The sequence below is a fragment of the Bos grunniens genome, chromosome 8 (assembly GCF_055505025.1).
Source record: "Bos grunniens cultivar Pamir isolate PY7600 chromosome 8, Bosgru_T2T1.0, whole genome shotgun sequence".
Lineage (NCBI taxonomy): Eukaryota > Metazoa > Chordata > Mammalia > Artiodactyla > Bovidae > Bos > Bos grunniens.
Window position 1 is genome coordinate 22,177,138 of NC_141172.1, and position 17,077 is coordinate 22,194,214.

The following is a 17,077-nucleotide window of genomic DNA, read 5'->3' on the forward strand; positions in this document are numbered from 1 at the left end:
AAATTCTGTAATCTGCAACAATGTGTATGAATTTAGAGATTGTTATGGCTAGTAAAATAAGTCAGACACAGAAAGATAAATACACTATGTTATCACTTATATGTGGAAATTAAAAGATAAAGCAAACAAATGTATGTAACAAATTAGAAACAGACTCGCAGATACAGAGAACAAATAAGTGATTCTCAGTGGGGAGAAGGAGAGGGGATGAGGGAAGGTAAGGGGATCGGATTAAGAGATACAAAATACTACACATAAAATAAATAAGCAACAAGAATATTATTGTATAGCACAGGGAAATTTAACCATTATTTTTTTAATAACTTAAAGGGAATATAATCTATACAAGTATTGAATTACTATGCTGTACACCTGAAACTAATATATTATAAATTAACTTCCATTAAAAAAATAATAATAAAGCTACTTACAAGACTGCATAAAAATATTAAAAAATTTAGTATGGTCAGTGAATGACCTTTGATGTAATTACTACATTTCTCCAAAACATTAAAGATTCCCTTTGCTGTGCTGTACTTTTGGAAGCAGTCCAAAGTTCAGAAAATGATTTAGAGGCTCAGTTCTAACATTAATCCATCCTACCCAATATGATCACCAGGAAAGGAAGAATCTTTTGCCAATCTTCAAGCCAACAAAAGTTTTTGCTATCTATAAAACTGAGATACCATGTCAATTTCCTCGCCTCCTCTGCTTCTAAAGCTCTCTAATCACAGAACCAAGAAGCAAATATACTCAAGATTTCTTCTATAAGCATTATTCTTCATTTTATATTATCAAGAATAAATAACAATGAAGAAGAACCTAAAGCATGGTTTTCTTTAGCCTCTAGAGAACGTCTACATGTTTCAAGACTCCCCTTTACAGAGAATTTGTAGACAATCTTGCTTCACTCTACTGAACAAAGAAAGATCTCTGGATATAAACATCTGACTTTCAGTTATTAGAATTTGTCTTACATCCTTTCAAGCACAATGCCTTGTAAATTATTTTCTTCCAAATTATACAAAACAATTTTAAAACAATTCAAAAAAGCCCACCTCAGCTTGGCAGAGTGCATGAAGACCTTGTAACACCAAGGCTGCTGGAGTAGCTTGGTCAGGCTTAGTGCACTCATTCAACACCTGGGAAATAGCTGCCAACATATCTGCACCATGCTGATATGGCCTATGAGAAATGACATTTAGACACAAGATTAAAGTCAAAGAGCTATATTACTACTCCAAGGTCTTTTGCCCGAATAAAAAACATTAATGCTTTTCTTTACCCTCATGCTTGTTAAACACGGACCCTCAACAGATGAGGGAGCCTGGTGGGCTGCCGTCTATGGGGTTGCACAGAGTCAGACACGACTGAAGTGACTTAGAAACAGCAGCAGCAGCAACAAATAAAACCATATGCTTTTTGTTTTTTCAAAGATTTGCAACTTCATCATTTCTGCTATAACTTCAGGCTAATTTTTCATATTATTACCCCAAAAAGAAGACACTTATTAATAAATTTTATTCTCCCTGAATCACAAAACCTATAGTCTGTATTCTGTGTTTTCACTGCAGGGGCATGAGTTTGATCCCTGTTGGGGAACGAGTGTCCCACATGCTGCGTGGCAGAGCCAAAAAAAAGAAGAATGTGACGGAAAAAACCCTATTGTCTGAATCAATAAAAACTCAAGTCGATAGTAGTAGTGAAAAGAAATGACTTACCTTATTGAGATCAGCAGTAAAGCCAGGGTTATGAGATCAGAAGATGACTGATCATAGTAGTGTTACAAACTTAGAAGGTTATGCCTATCATGATGGTGACAGTGTATGATGATAAAGTTAATAATAATAATATGAACTATAACTGAGCACTTATCTCATGTCAGGAACTGTGCCAGATTCACTGATTCTTCTTCCTCTCATTCCTCTATTGCACATACATTGTGCTATCTCTAGAGTGCTTTTAACTTCATAAAGAAACGCTCAGGTCTGCATTCCTTATAACCCCTCAGTGATATATTTCTCTCTACTTAACAAAATGTAAATTAAAAAACTGCCTGGTTGAATTCTGTGAAATCCACCAATGGAAATCAATTAGCAAAAATGGAAAATTTTGATAGGATCTTGAGGTGGTAACTGACAGGTGCACTAAATAAGTTTTTCACAGACTCTGATCTGGTCTGATATTTAACCTCTCCTGAGCCTCAGCTTTAAGTATGTAAAATTAAAATGTCGGCTTTCATCTCTTAATTTTTTCCATGCCAATACCTCAAGAGAATCTAAACTCTGAGATCTTGGGATACATGTGTATAACTTTTAGACCAAGTGATTTTTTCGTGTTGCCAAAAGGTTGGAGCTTAGAAAACAGGCAAAACTGCTAAGGCTTAAATACAGTCTAATCTGAGATTTTACCTAACACATGAATCATCTGCATTATCAGCATCCAGGCCAACTCATTCATTGTAAAGTGTCAGGAAGTACCATTAGCAGTGTCATCATTGACAAAAGTGAGGATGATGCTCTAAGAATTCTACAGTGCAGTGGTTCAATCAATATGAAACTGCAAGATTACAACCTATTTCAAATGCGTTAAATATATTTCCTCATTAAAGATTTTGACCTAACTCAAGAAAATAGAAATCTGGTGAGGTGGAGCTCTGCTTAGTGTTATTTCAATCTTAGGAACTCCTGCCTAGCTGTTTATCCATAACCTAGAAGAGCAGCAGCATCTCCCTACTATCCTCAAGTCTTTTTAAACCCCAGAGCATATACAAGAATTCAAGATCATTTCCTTCCCTGTAATATTTCCCAACAATTAATTCCATTCAATGAATCACAAATAAGGCCATCTCTATTTACATCTTATAAAAGTCAAGCATAGGTTTTTAAGGAATCTCTATACTGTTCTCCACAGTGGCTGTGTCAATTTACATATCCAGCCATAGTGGAAGAGAATTCCCTTTTCTCCATATCCTCTCCAGCACTTATTATTCATAGATCAAAAAAAAAAAAACAAGCATCACATAAGGAGACTATAAGAAAGAACAATTTGACCTATAACCCACTGCTTAGGTTTTAGGAATTGATATATAGAAAAATACAAAACATAATATCTTATGTTTTATTACAACATTAAATTATTATCCAGAAAAGGATATAAATATCTGCTAAACCTAGATATAAGACTAGACCTGAAAAGACATGCCTACTATTCAAAGTAATTGTCTGATGTTACTAAATTTTATAATCAGACACTTGTGCTTAATATTCATTTATTCTTACCCAAATATCCTCTGCCTATCTTTCCGAGTGTCTTGCTTGCAATAAAAAGATTAAATACAAATATATATGTCATGCAAAATAAATGCAAAAATATATCATGCATTTATATATATATGTATAAATGCAAAAATATGTATCATGATATACATTCCCAAGGGTCAAGCGTGTCTTACCTTTGCTTACATATATCTCTGATTGATGCTGCTTTAGCAATTAGTTTCTCCCATTGGACTTCCTTGCCCACAGACAGAGAGGGCACATCGGACATGGCCATGAAACGCTGCAGTTCAGGATAGACACGATCCTAAGAAGGCAGTTTCACAAAAAAGGTAATTTTACAACTTGAGTTGAATAATCATTATCTCCTTCTATGAAACATTTTCACCTCTAAATCTTACATTTGCATTGCAAATTATAATGTATTTCTTCTAATCAGCAAAGAAGAATGCTGTTATGATTGCTAGAGATTTTCTTGCGGATCTATGAACTGTTCATTTCATAAAACTAGGGAAAAAGTGGCAAAATCTCACTTTAATTACAAAGGCTCTAATCACTTAAATTTCTATTACTTTTTCGCAAAAATGGAAAAACAGATTTCAAAATTAAGGAAACAAGATGATTTTCTATTCTCAATTTCTCTCTGAGAGTCAATCACAACTGACAGCTTCATAGATCAAAAGTACAACACTAAATTAAAATTTCTCAATGTAATCATTTATGCCACTCACTAATATCACTATATCAAAGCACTGTCATGCATAATGACAACATTTGTTTTTTTCAGTGAAAGGGACATGCTTAATATCCACACAAGTGTGTATCTGAGCTTACCTGTTTTTCCCACAAAGATGTCAACAAGCGCAAAGTGACAGCTTTTAGTTGTGGAGTGGTTCCAAGAAGTTGAATTACTCGTAGAATCTGTCCTATGCACACCTACAAAACATTGAAGAAACTTTGGTTTCATAAATGCAAATATGGATAAAATCCCAATGGTAACAAAAAACTTAAAAATCTCTTATAAAATAAAGACTGAAATGGAAGCTTATTACAGTATTACCTATTTTCTCAGAGGTCAGAGATACCTTTGGGAGGAGCTAGTTAGCAATTCTGGGCATATAAAGATCCTATGTCAGACGATATAGCCAGTGGGAAAACATAATGAAAAGATGATTTTAGAAACTAATTCTCAAATATTTTAACAAATATTTTTGGCCCAACAAAGGAAGTAGGGATCGCTGCCAAAATTAAAGGGTCAAAATTTCACATGGTAAGAAACAAAATTCAATGTATTCTTCATGCCTCACTTTCTTTCTGCTCCCAAGTAAACCGGTTAATATACAAACCTTGTGAACTCCAAGTGTAGGTAAAGTATACAAGATATCATTGTATAACACAGGTGCCAGTGGTCTTCCTAATTTGAACATCAAAACTGGAATCAGATTCGGTACCTAAAATGAATTTAAAGAACATACAAATTATGTCTTTTAAAAGAAATCAATCTATAAAGCAATCATTATTTCATTTTTCTTCAAAGGAATACTATGAATATATATGAATTAAAAGACAGAAAATGCCAGTTAGCCATTTGTTGTTAATAATAAATTCACAGTATCACTAATATCCTATTTATTTTTAAATTACCTGTGAGCTCTTGTTCTATCTATTTATACGTGTTTAAATACCCTAGGTTTTTGGTGCTAAAATCACAACATTAATTCTTTGTAATAAAAAATAGTTATGATCTATCCTGCCCTAAAGAAGCTTACAAATTCTTTAAAAAAAAAAAGAAGAAGCTTACAATTCTAATGAGCAACCTAATGAAATATTCAGTGATGTTATTCCAAAACAAAATAATTAAAATCAATTGTACTTTATGGGAATTAATACACAAAAAATTCCTTGCAAGTTTATATTTCAATCCCTATGCATATCACAATAAAATAAGAAAAGCAAATCATTTATTGATTGGATGCCTTTTATTATTAAGATGGCAATATTTCCCAAATACATCTACAGATTCAATATAAACCCTATCAAAATTCCAGCTAGCCTCTTTGCCAAAATTGAGAAATTAATCTTAAAATTCATATGAAAATAAGCAATCCTGAAGAACCAAAACAATCTGGAAAAGGAATGAAGTTTGAACATTCAACTTTCTCAAATACAAAATGTCCTACGAAGTTACAGCAATCAAAATACTGTGGTACTGGAATAAGAATGTAAATATAGATCAATGAAATGGAACTCAGTATCTAAAAATAAAACTTGTCATTTATCTTAATTGATTTTAGACAGGCCAAGAAAACATGATGGAGAAAGAAGAGTCTTTGAAAACTGATGTCAGATTTTGAAAACTATATTTCCATCTACAAAAGAATTAATTTGGACTCCTTCCTCATACTACATTAATAATCTTTGAGCAAAAATTAACTCAAAATAGAGTTTAGACTAAAATGTAAGAACAAAAACTGTAAAACTCTTAAAGAAAATATAGGAGTAGATCTTTCTGACTTTGAGTTAGGCAAAGTCTTCTTAGATATGACACCAAAAGCATGAGCAACAAAATAAAATATATTTCATCAAATTAAAAATATTTGTCCTTCAAAAGACACTATAAAAGGAATGAAATTGTGGAATTCACAAACATATACATGGACCTAGTGACTGTCTAAGTCAGAAAGAGAAAATCAAATATCACATAATATCACTTATATGTGGAATCTGGAAAATGTTACAGTGAGCTTATTTGGAAAGCAGAAACAGAGACACAGAGAGAATGGACATATGGATAGTGGCGGGGGGGGGTGTGGAGGGGCAATAAGATAGGAGGGGGATGAATTGAGAGACTGGGATTGACATATATACACTATTATGTATAAAATAGATAATTAATGAGAATCTATTGTATAAGCACAGGGATTCCATTCAGCACCTTGTGGTGACCTAAATGGGAAGGAAATCCAAAAAAGAGGGGATGTGTATGTATACATATAGCTGATTCACTTTGTAATATAGCAGTAACTAGCTCAACATTGTAAAGCAGCTATATGCCAACAACAAAAAAAAGATTTTTTTAAGACACTATAAAGAAAATGAAAATAAAAAGAACCCACGGAATGGAAGAAAATATCTGCAAATCATACATCTAATGAGGGACTTACAGATCCAGAATATAAATATATCAAGAATCCTCCATAATAAAGGACAAATAATCCAATTTTAAAAGAGTAACGGATCTGAATAGATATTTCTCCAAAGAAGACAGACAAATGACCAATAAAGACAGGAAAAAATACTCAACCAGCATTAACCATGACTTAAATGCAAATCAAAACCAAGTAATATGCCACCCCATACCCAACAGGATGACTTGTAAAGACAGATCATAGCAAATACTGACAAGGATGTGGAGAAATCAGGACCTTCATACACTGCCAGTGGGAAAGTTAAATGGTGCAGCCCCTTAGGAAAACAGCCTGTCCGTTTCTCAATTAGCTAAATAGAATTACCATATGATTTAGTAACTACACTTATACGTATTTACCCAAGAGAAATTAAAACATATACTCATACAAAAACTTACATGTGAACCTTCACAGCAGTATAATTCACAATAGCCAAACAGTGGAAATAATGCAAACATCCATCAACTGATGAAGGGATAAATAAAATGTAGTACACCCATATGATAGAACATTATTCTGCCATAAAAACAGAATCAATACAGATGAACTATTTAAACATCAATAGCAAAAAATAAACAAATAACTCAATTAAAAAATGAACAAAGGACTTGAACAGACATTTTCCAAAGAAGAAATACAAATGGCCACAGATACATGAAAAGATGCTTAATATCACTAATCACCAGGGAAATGCAAATCAAAACCATGATGAGATATCACCTGACACCTGTTAGAATGGCCATTATCAATAAACTAGAAAATAATAGCTGTTGGCAAGGATGAAGAAAAACTGCAACCTTTGAGCAATGTTGGTAAAAAGTAAAATGGTGCAGTCACTATGAAAAACAATATGGAGGTTCCTCAAAAAATTAAAAACTAATATATGCAATCCCATTTCTGAGAATACCAGTACAGGCAGTAGTCTCTTTTAAAATTTATTCACTCACACACACACACAAATTAACTGCTCAGTTGCTATTAGCTACTTATTCTACAACAATAGTCTTTTGATTGAAACACAAGATTTTCTGTAATATTTTATGGAATGTCAAGAAACTTTAATTGTTCGACTTGTTTCATCTGGCACTGTTGGTTTCTATAATAAAATACACATGGGCAATTAAAAATGTTTCAAATCAAGTATTTCAAAGGAACCAAAATCAAGATCTCAAAGAGATATTAAGCACCTCCATGTTCACTGGAGAAGGCGATGGCACCCCACTCCAGTTCTCTTGCCTGGAAAATCCCATGGATGGAGGAGCCTGGTGAGCTGCAGTTCACAGGGTCGCTAAGAGTCAGACACGACTGAGCGACTTCACTTTCACTTTTCACTTTCATGCATTGGAGAAGGAAACGGCAACCCACTCCAGTGTTCTCGCCTGGAGAATCCCAGGGATGGCGGGGCCTGGTGGGCTGCCGTCTATGGGGTCACACAGAGTCGACACGACTGAAGCGACTTAGCAACAAAATGTTCACTGCAGCATTACTCACAATAGCCAAGAGATGGAAATAACCTAAATACTATCAATGGATGGATAGATAAAGAAAATGTGGAATATACATACACAAGGAAATCCTGTCATATACTATAATATGGATAAATCTTGAGGACATTATGCTATGTGAAACAAGCCAGTCACAGAAGGACAAATATCACGTGGTTCTATCGTATGAGGTATCTAAACTAGCCAGTCTTAGAAAAAGAAAGTTGAATGTGCTTATCAAGAGCTGGGAGAAGGGAGAAATGGGGACTTGCTCAGTGGGTACAGAAATTCAGCCTTGCAAGACGAAAACCTGTATACAGTATACCTTCATTTTGATAAGAAGGTATATTTTATGTTATCTACTCTTCACTACAATTTTTAAAGGAACCATGGGATTGTTTTTTAAGAGTCAGAAGAGTCTTGTTGAGTTCATTTAGGTAAACGACTTTATTTTACAGATGGTAGAGGTAAGGCATGGAGGGGATTACAAAGTTAGTGGCAGAATGAGGAGGGAAGTTCAGATCTCAGTTTACTCCTCCTTTCTATACTGGGAGAAATGAAAACAACACAAGATTCCAGGCTATGTATAATAGGATAAAGAGTTATCATGTTAAGTCTTCTTCCTATAATTGGACTAAACATATAAGAAAAAAGCAGGAGAGACAAAACTCAGCATCTCCTTGGAGTCAATCATATAAAGAACAGAGTAGAAAAATTTTACTCTGGATTCCACAAAAAATATCCATGTGGGCAACACTGTACAAGTTATGCAGAAAGCAGCATAATCTTTCAGAGTCCTATAATGAAAATCATGAGTAGTGCTATCCACTTATAAATTGAGAACTATAGAGGGCTTTGTTATTATTCGTTTTGGTTTCCAGATGAGAGATATAATTATGTCTATAACTAGTCTCTTTTTAAAAAATATGAGAGAGCTCATACTTTAACAGTATATAAGAGATAGTTGTAAATTAACATTGAAAAATTAAGACACCAGTGAAAAAAAAATTCAAGGCATATTCATCATATGGAAGTAAGAGGTAAATATCCAAAGTGGTATCTGGTTTTCTTTAACTTTTCTGACTTATGTTTTATAAACTAGACCTGAAATATAAAGTGAATTCCTAGACCATATTTTATAAACTCCCTTAGATAATTGCTGAAATATCTTTGCACAAGAGTGTCCTATGAAAAAATGGAAGTAATTTTATGTATACAAAGGTATTTGCCATTTATAAAACAGTGGTAACACTATGTGTTAAGTTAGAAGTGAAACGATAAAACATGAATTAAAACTTGTATTGATGTGCACTTGATTTAGTATACCTGTGTGAGTTTCAGGTGTACTGCATAGTGATTTAGCAAAATGTGAAATTTTATAAAACAAAGAGTGAATATGCTAGGATGGTACATACAAACAGAAGCATAAAAGAATTCTTAAATAATTTTAACAGTGAAAGAGTTTTTTTTAGTGATTTATTTTACAGAAAAACGTACATAATGTACTATGGTGTTTTTGAACATCAGTTAATTCCATCTTCCTAAATTATTTGACATGTCTACTCACAATATTACTTATTATTTCAGTAATACAGTAGAAAGCAGTTCACTGATGGACGTGCTAAAAAGCTAATCATTTCTTTTTCTTATAAGAATCTGAAGAAATACAGCAATATCAAAGAAATCTAAACACAGTGTAATTTTTTTTCTTCTGTGGTTCATATTATTTCATAATGTTATAATTAAATAAGTGGCTTAGGGTCTTGAACTTTAACCTTTGAGAGTCAAATAAAGTCAAGAGATTGCCTCAACTAGGCAATCTTCTTTCTGTTTGATATTCACTCTAGCTTTATTCCAATTCAGCTTGAGCATATGATCCATGACTCCTCTAATAGTAACGGCTAACATCTATTGAACAGTGACTACAAATGCTCTCCTTAGCACTATAGAAATCATGATTATCATGTTTCAAATGATAAAACTGAAGTTCATAAAGGCCAAATAATTTGCCCAAGGTATTAATAACAGAGTAGTACATACTGGAGTTGGGACTAAAGCAAAGCAATTTAACTCTGAAGAGCCCATGTACTTGCCAGTTTGGCTTACCAAAAATAGGGGTGACATCTTCATTGCCTTTGCATCTCAGGTCTCAGCATATCATAAGTGCTTTCTGAATGCAAAAACCACTCCTAGTTTCTTTATCTGCTCAAATTCTATATGCAAGATAGATCTTGTAATAGTCCTGCCGATATTTCATTTGGTACACAATTATTAAAAGCTTACCACGTGCAAAGAAAAGTACCTAGAGACAGTACTCTGACCAAACAACTCTGAATCACAAAAATTTACCTCTTAGGTTAAGTGTTACCAGGATATCAATATTATCAGAACATCTTTAGAATCTGAGCTAAGAATTTCCCAGTACATAGAAAAATAAGTTCATCAACATAGGAGCTCCGAGCAAAGAATAAACAAGGAAATACCACAAATTAGAATGGATCAACTCAAGTACCATATCACTGGAAGAGTCTGAAATACCTGGAAGAAAGTAACCGTGGCCTTTCTCTACCTAAACTTAATTTCTAGGTTAGTCTCCTTGGTCTTCTGAATTTCTGTCTCAGAATCGGACAATTTATATATTTAGAAAATGGTATAAGAAAACTTAATTGTTGACAGAAAGTAATCATCATGCTATTAGATGTAAATACCAGTGGGACAAAGGAGTAAAACCACAACTTTTTTCAATTGCTAATATTTTAAAAACTTGATCTAAATAACAACTATAATGAGTAAATTCCTGTAAGCATAAAATTTCCTTCCTAAACGAAAGTTTGTTTTACATTCCTATCATGAAAGTGTGAAAGTGAAAGTCGCTCAGTCCAGTCTGACTCTTTGTGACCCCATGGACTGTACCATGGAATTCTCCAGGCCAGAATACTTGAGTGGGTAGCCTTTCCCTTCTCCAGGGGATCTTCCCAGCCCAGAGATCAAATCCAGGTCTCCTGCATTGCTGGTGGATTCTTTACCAAGTGAGCTTTCAGGGAAGCCCTAATACATTTCTATCATGGTAAGATCTAAATCTTTCGTAGTCTGACTGGTAGAACAATAGTTAAAAGCCCATGTCCCATAAGTAAAGCATAATGTGTTTATTTTTCCTTTCAGTTCAGAACAGTCAATTTCTACTACTGTGTCCGTCACTGGCAATGAGTCTTACATTGGAGAGCTGAGAGGAGGAGTTTGAATGCCCTCCAAGAATGAGATATAATTAAATACAGCTCAGCGAGGTAAGCAACTATGTAATAAAACTAGAGAGAGTCGATGTTTTTGAATTTATTAAAATAGTAAATTGCTCAAGGATCCCAAAGCTATGACAGTCAGATCAATTTATTGGAATAAAAACTATGCAAGACTGACAATGGTAAATGTGAGCCAATTCATAGTACATTTGAAGCAAAAAAAGATTAAATGGACAATACAAATAGGCTGAACATAGAGTACGACTCCAAATCCTCACTTTCCCTTTTCACTGACAAAAAACTTTTGAAGTATAAATAAGTGGTAGATATTTTATACCATAAATTGTATAAGGTTGCAATTCAGTCTCAAATGAATGCCTGAACATTAAACAGGGTTTACGTGAATAATGGTAAACAAATGACCTGACTAGAAAGCTATATTAACCAAAAAGATTCACACCCAGAATGAAGTAAAATTAATGAAAAAAGCCAGAAACATAAAAAAGGATTGATATAAATGTCTTACAACAATGAATAAGAAGACATTCAATTGCTTGGAGTAGACAGGGTATCATTAAGGAATGACACAAAACAGATTTAGTAAACTCCTATCCTGCCTAATCTTCTGCATCAAGGAAAAATATAAGACTAGAAAGATGAATGTTAGTAAGTAGACACTGACAGTCACATCCATGATAGAAACAGTGCAAACCAACAGAAAGTAAAAAAAGATGATAATGATTAATCCATGAATGGTTTTTAGAAAAACTGATTAGTTAATGGAGAAGAGAAATCCTAACACACTACTATGTAAGAAAAAAAATTCCAAATGGATTTAGGAATTAAATATCAAAAGTAATAAGAGAATCTAGAAGAAAATTTAAGTGAATATTTACATGCTCCCTAGGGAAAAAAATCTCACTATGAGGCTAAATTCCAGAGGAACATTTAGAAAACATTAAGAGCATCTGAATTTAAATACATGTTAGCACAACAAAAAAAGGTGAAAGATAATGTTAAGGAAATCACCTTGAAAGTGAAGTAAAAGTGTATAGAGAAGAAAACCGGAAAAGAAAAGAAAACTGTAAGTGAAGTGAAGTCACTCAGTCGTGTCTGACTCTCTGTGACCCGGTGGACTGTAGTCTACCAGGCTCCTCTGTCCAAAGGATTCTCCAGGCAAGGATACTGGAGTGGGTTGCCATTTCCTTCTCCAGGGGATCTTCCCGACCTAGGGATCGAATCCAGGTCTCCTACATTGCAGGCAGATACTCTACCCTCTGAGCCACCAGGGAAGCCCTGAAAAATGTAAGACCAGTACAGAATTAAGGGTCCAAGTAAGAGAAGTTCCAGAAAGAAAGAGCAGATCAGTAGAGGGAAAGAAATTAATGACAAAATAATAAAGAAAATTCCCCAGAATTCAAGGGCCTTGATTTCCACGTTAAAAAAAGCCATCAATTACCAGTTCAACAGATGAAAAAAGGCTCACACCAATACACATCTTTATTGAAATTACAGAGTACCAGGGCAAAGAGAAGATTCTAAAAGCTTCCAGAGAGGAAAAATAAAAACCAACATTAGGTTCACATAAACATACACTCAGGATTTCAGGAATCAGAATAACTTTGGATTTCTTCATAGCAGCACTGCAAGCTATAGAACTAGAAAACAAATAAGATTTTGAAGAAAAATGGTTCCAAATGCAGAATTCTACACCCAGTCAAACTAACCCAATCTCTGCCATACAGTAAAGTACTCACTAATAGTTACAAAAAAGAAAACACACATACATACAATTTTCAATCAAAGATTTGATACTTTAAATAAAGAATACAAAGATTCTTAAGTAAATACAGAATCCACCCCCTCCAAAATGGACAACGCATACATATCTAAAATTCAAAGAGAAAAACAAAAGCAGTGAGTAAAAACTTTAAATCTCACTACTAATTTTTAAAATTGAAAATGAAAACAAGATAGTTTCCTCACATACTGCAGTTTGAAATATTTTAAAATTCTAAAACGTAATGTAAAGATACAGTGAGAAACATTCTCACACAATTATGGGGGAGTAAAAGGTGATGACAATGTTTCTGAAAAGAAAATTTTCAAATTTTATTTAAGAAGTTTAGCTCTAATCTGAGATTTACTTCAAAATAACATTTCTGAGCTGAGGACTGGAGAGTGGAGGGTACGAAGACATAGCCCAGGTAGGAAATGATAATTGCTGAGGCTAAGGGATGAATCAATCAGGTTTATTATACTATCCATCCATTCTTAATTATGCTTGAAATTAAAAAAAAATAAAACAATAAAAATCTCCTAATCTAGGAGTCTCATCACATAAATGTATTTTTTTTAAAAAATCAGAAATTCAATAAAATGTAGGAGACAAGATTTCCCCCCAATATACATACAACATTATGTCTAAATCAGCTTAAAAGAAAAAAGCAAAACAAAACAAAACAAAATTTCATATTATTAAAACACCATACAATATGGAAAACATATGCCAGAAAAAATACTATAAATAGAATTTGTTGTTATAACCACAAAGAAAAAAGGACAAAGAGAAACAGGAAACTCTGTTTTCCTGTACTATAGAAGAATTGAAGACAGGCAATAGTTACCTATGAAATTTAAAGGGCTAACATGTAAAAGACAAACTAGGTTTTTCATGTAATTCCAAGGTTCAAATTGAAAGGCATATTTGAGTTTAATATGGAAAAGAAGTTTTAAGAGAAATTTTTAGAGAATAGAGTGGGATGCCTTAGAAGGCAGTAAGTTTTCCATAACCAGAGGTGCTCAATAAGAGAATAACCATCTATTGAGAAGTTGTTTAAGGTATATATATTTATATATTCAAATATTAAAAAGAAGAATAATAGGAGAAATTGCCAGGACCTACTATTTAAAATATAAAACATAGCTTCAATTAATCAAAATTTAAGCAAATATCTGTGCAGAAAAGAGTTAACATAGCAGGCTTGAGAATATCATCCTTAAAAAGCCACCTTGCAAAGTTAGGCTTTGGGTAGAGTCTCAGAAAGTGGATTTTGGGAAGGTTCCTACCATTCTTTATTGATGCAAATGTCCCTAAACTGTTTGTACAGACAGTTGCAGTGCTAATGCTGTGCCTAAGCTGAGCGAGTGAGTGAAAGTCGCTCAGTCGTGTCTGACTCTTTGTGACCCCATGGACTACACAGTCCACGGAATTGTCCAGACCAGAATACCGGAGTGGGTAGCCATTCCCTTCTCCAGGGGATCTTCCCATCCAGGGATTGAACCCAGGTCTCTCTCATTGCGAGTGAATTCTTAACCAGCTGAGCCACCAGGGAAGCTCATGCCTGAGCTGACCAGCTCCCAATAAAACCCTTGGGCAGAGTCTCTAATGCTCTTCCATATTAGACAACACTCCACATGTGCTGTCATGATTCCATGCTGGAGGAATTAAGCACATTCTGTGCGACTCCACTAGGAGAGGATTTTTGGAAACTTGTGCCCAGTTTCCTCTGGACTTCACCCAATGAACCTTTTCCTTTGCTGATTTTGCTTTTACCCTTTAGCTGTAATAAATCATAGTTGTATTTGGAACTAGATAATGAGTCCTGTGAGTCCTTAAAGCAAATCAACAAACCAGAGCATAGTCTTGGAGACTCCTGACCCAGAAGCATTTCATATTCTGCCTTAAAAGAAACTAGCATTGAAGAAAACACAAATGTTATGTAGAATTTTTTAAAACAGCAACTTCTAGAGTATTTCTCAATCAATAACAACAGTAAATTCTCCCATGAGTTATATACCTAAGAGTCAAAAACATCTGAGGGACAACTAGACACTGGGTGCTGTGTCAAGCTTTAGCAACAGAGCTAAGGAAAGACAGACCCTGCTCTCAAGTAGTTTATCGTTTATTCAAGGAACTCACAATTAAAACTTCCATCATTACTTACTGAATAAGCCAAACTTAACTTTGAGGGTTAAAAGCATAGAAAATAATTTCTATAGACAGAAATGAAGATATAAGAACAAGAAAACAACAATTCAAACTTTGAGAATTGCAATATACTGAATAGTATGGGCTTCCCAGGTGGCAAGTTGAATTAGTGGTTGAATCCGCCTGCCAATGCGAGATGTGAGACACAGGGGTCAATTCTTGGGTCGGGAAGATCCCCTGGAGAAGGGCACGGCAACCACTTCAGTATTCTTGCCTGGAGAATCCCAAGGACAGAGAAGCCTGGCAGGCTACAGTCCATGGGGTTGTAAAGGGTTGGACATGACTGAAGCGACTTAGCATGCACGCATGCTTTTTTCCGAGGAAAGGAGAAATTCTAGCACTGGGCTGCCCAATGCAATAGCCACTTTCCACATACATCTACTTAACTTTGAAATTAATGAAAATTAAATAAGATTAAAACTCTGGTCTTTTAGTCACATTAGCCAAATTTCAAGTGCACAAAAGTCACAAGTGGCTAGTGACTACCATATTGGAAAACAGATTACAGAACAATTTCATCACTGCAGAAATTTCTGTGTTGAACAGTGCTATCATAAAAGGCTGAAGTGCCCAAGAATTCCTCAGATGTTTGCTACCACATTGTCTGTAATGGCAGCAATAACAACAACAACAAAAACAGGAACAACTTAAATATCTATCAATACAGAAACAATGACATACATTAAACTGTTGATACCCTGTAGAACATCAGCAACCTTCAAACACCATAAATTAGATCTGTACAAACTAGCACAGAAAGGTGACTATATTGTATTAATGAGAGAAAGACACAAACCGCAAAGGAATATATAGTATAACGCAATGGCTTTGTGTTCATATATGCAAATATATTGTGGGTGGTTCAGAGCAAAGAAAGTACCTTAAGACAAATGTATTTGTTTATGACTACTTGGACATACTACTATATTGTCTGGATACATACTATGATTATATATTACAAGAATATTACTTCAGTAAAATATTTTTACTTTATTTATATTAATAAATTTAAATAGTAATGTTGTTTTACTAAATTTCTTTTCAGCAGTCTTTCAGTATGTGATGGGACTGAATTTGCATTAAATGACCAGAAGCTATAGGACTAGTACGTAGAATAGTAGGAAGTAGACGTGGAAGCATTAGAACCCAGCGAAGGCTCAGTGGAGGAATGAGACACACTGCAGATTTTTTCTGCCCAAAGAAGATGGATCCCATCTGGGAACAAAATCTGATTATGCTTCTCCCCTGCTTTCTTGCTCAACTTAGTTTTCAAGACAATCTAGTCCTTCTGGCTTACTGAACCTTATATGTGTTCAATCTTTACCAAAATGATAGTTCAACTACTCATGTACTAACCACGAAAAACAGGGGCTTCCAAGGTGGCACTAGTGGTAAAGAACCCACCTGCCAATGCAAGAGACAAAATCTCTTGAGTCAGGAAGATCCCCTGGAGGAGGGCATGGAAATCCTCTCCAGTATTCCTGCCTGGAGAATCCCATGGACAGAGGAGACTGGCATGCTGCAGTCCATGGGATCACAAAGAATCAGACATGACTGAAGCGACTTAGCACACACGCACAACCATGAAAAATGTCTAAAAGGATAACAGAGTAACTGTTTGCCCTTTTCTAGGCAAAGAATACCCTAGGCCCTGTTTGTCACTCTAGCTTTGTAAGCACCTTTATCTCAGTATATTTTGGGTAACAGTTATTCATTCTCAAGACTGTTGCCTATCGTAGTCTGTGAACGCCTTATAGGTAACAACTCTGTTCCTATTCTTTTTGAATTTACCCAAGACCTCATGTGAAGAGTTGACTCATTGGAAAAGACTCTGATGCTGGGAGGGATTGGGGGCAGAAGGAGAAGGGGAAGACAGAGGATGAGATGGCTGGACGGCATC

General features: G+C 34.6%; 1 protein-coding gene across 5 annotated transcripts in view; it reads right to left on the reverse strand.

Moving 5' to 3' along the window:
- Positions 1-17,077, reverse strand: part of FOCAD (focadhesin) — a 303,578-nt gene that overhangs the window by 159,077 nt on the left and 127,424 nt on the right. For all 5 annotated transcript variants that reach the window (XM_086414321.1, XM_086414322.1, XM_086414319.1 and 2 more), the window contains 4 exons: positions 4,625-4,729; positions 4,113-4,214; positions 3,455-3,585; positions 1,059-1,185 (listed from right to left, as the gene is read on the reverse strand). In XM_086414321.1, the coding sequence (XP_086270447.1) occupies positions 1,059-1,185; positions 3,455-3,585; positions 4,113-4,214; positions 4,625-4,729 (465 nt within the window). The remainder of the gene's footprint in view (positions 1-1,058; positions 1,186-3,454; positions 3,586-4,112; positions 4,215-4,624; positions 4,730-17,077) is intronic.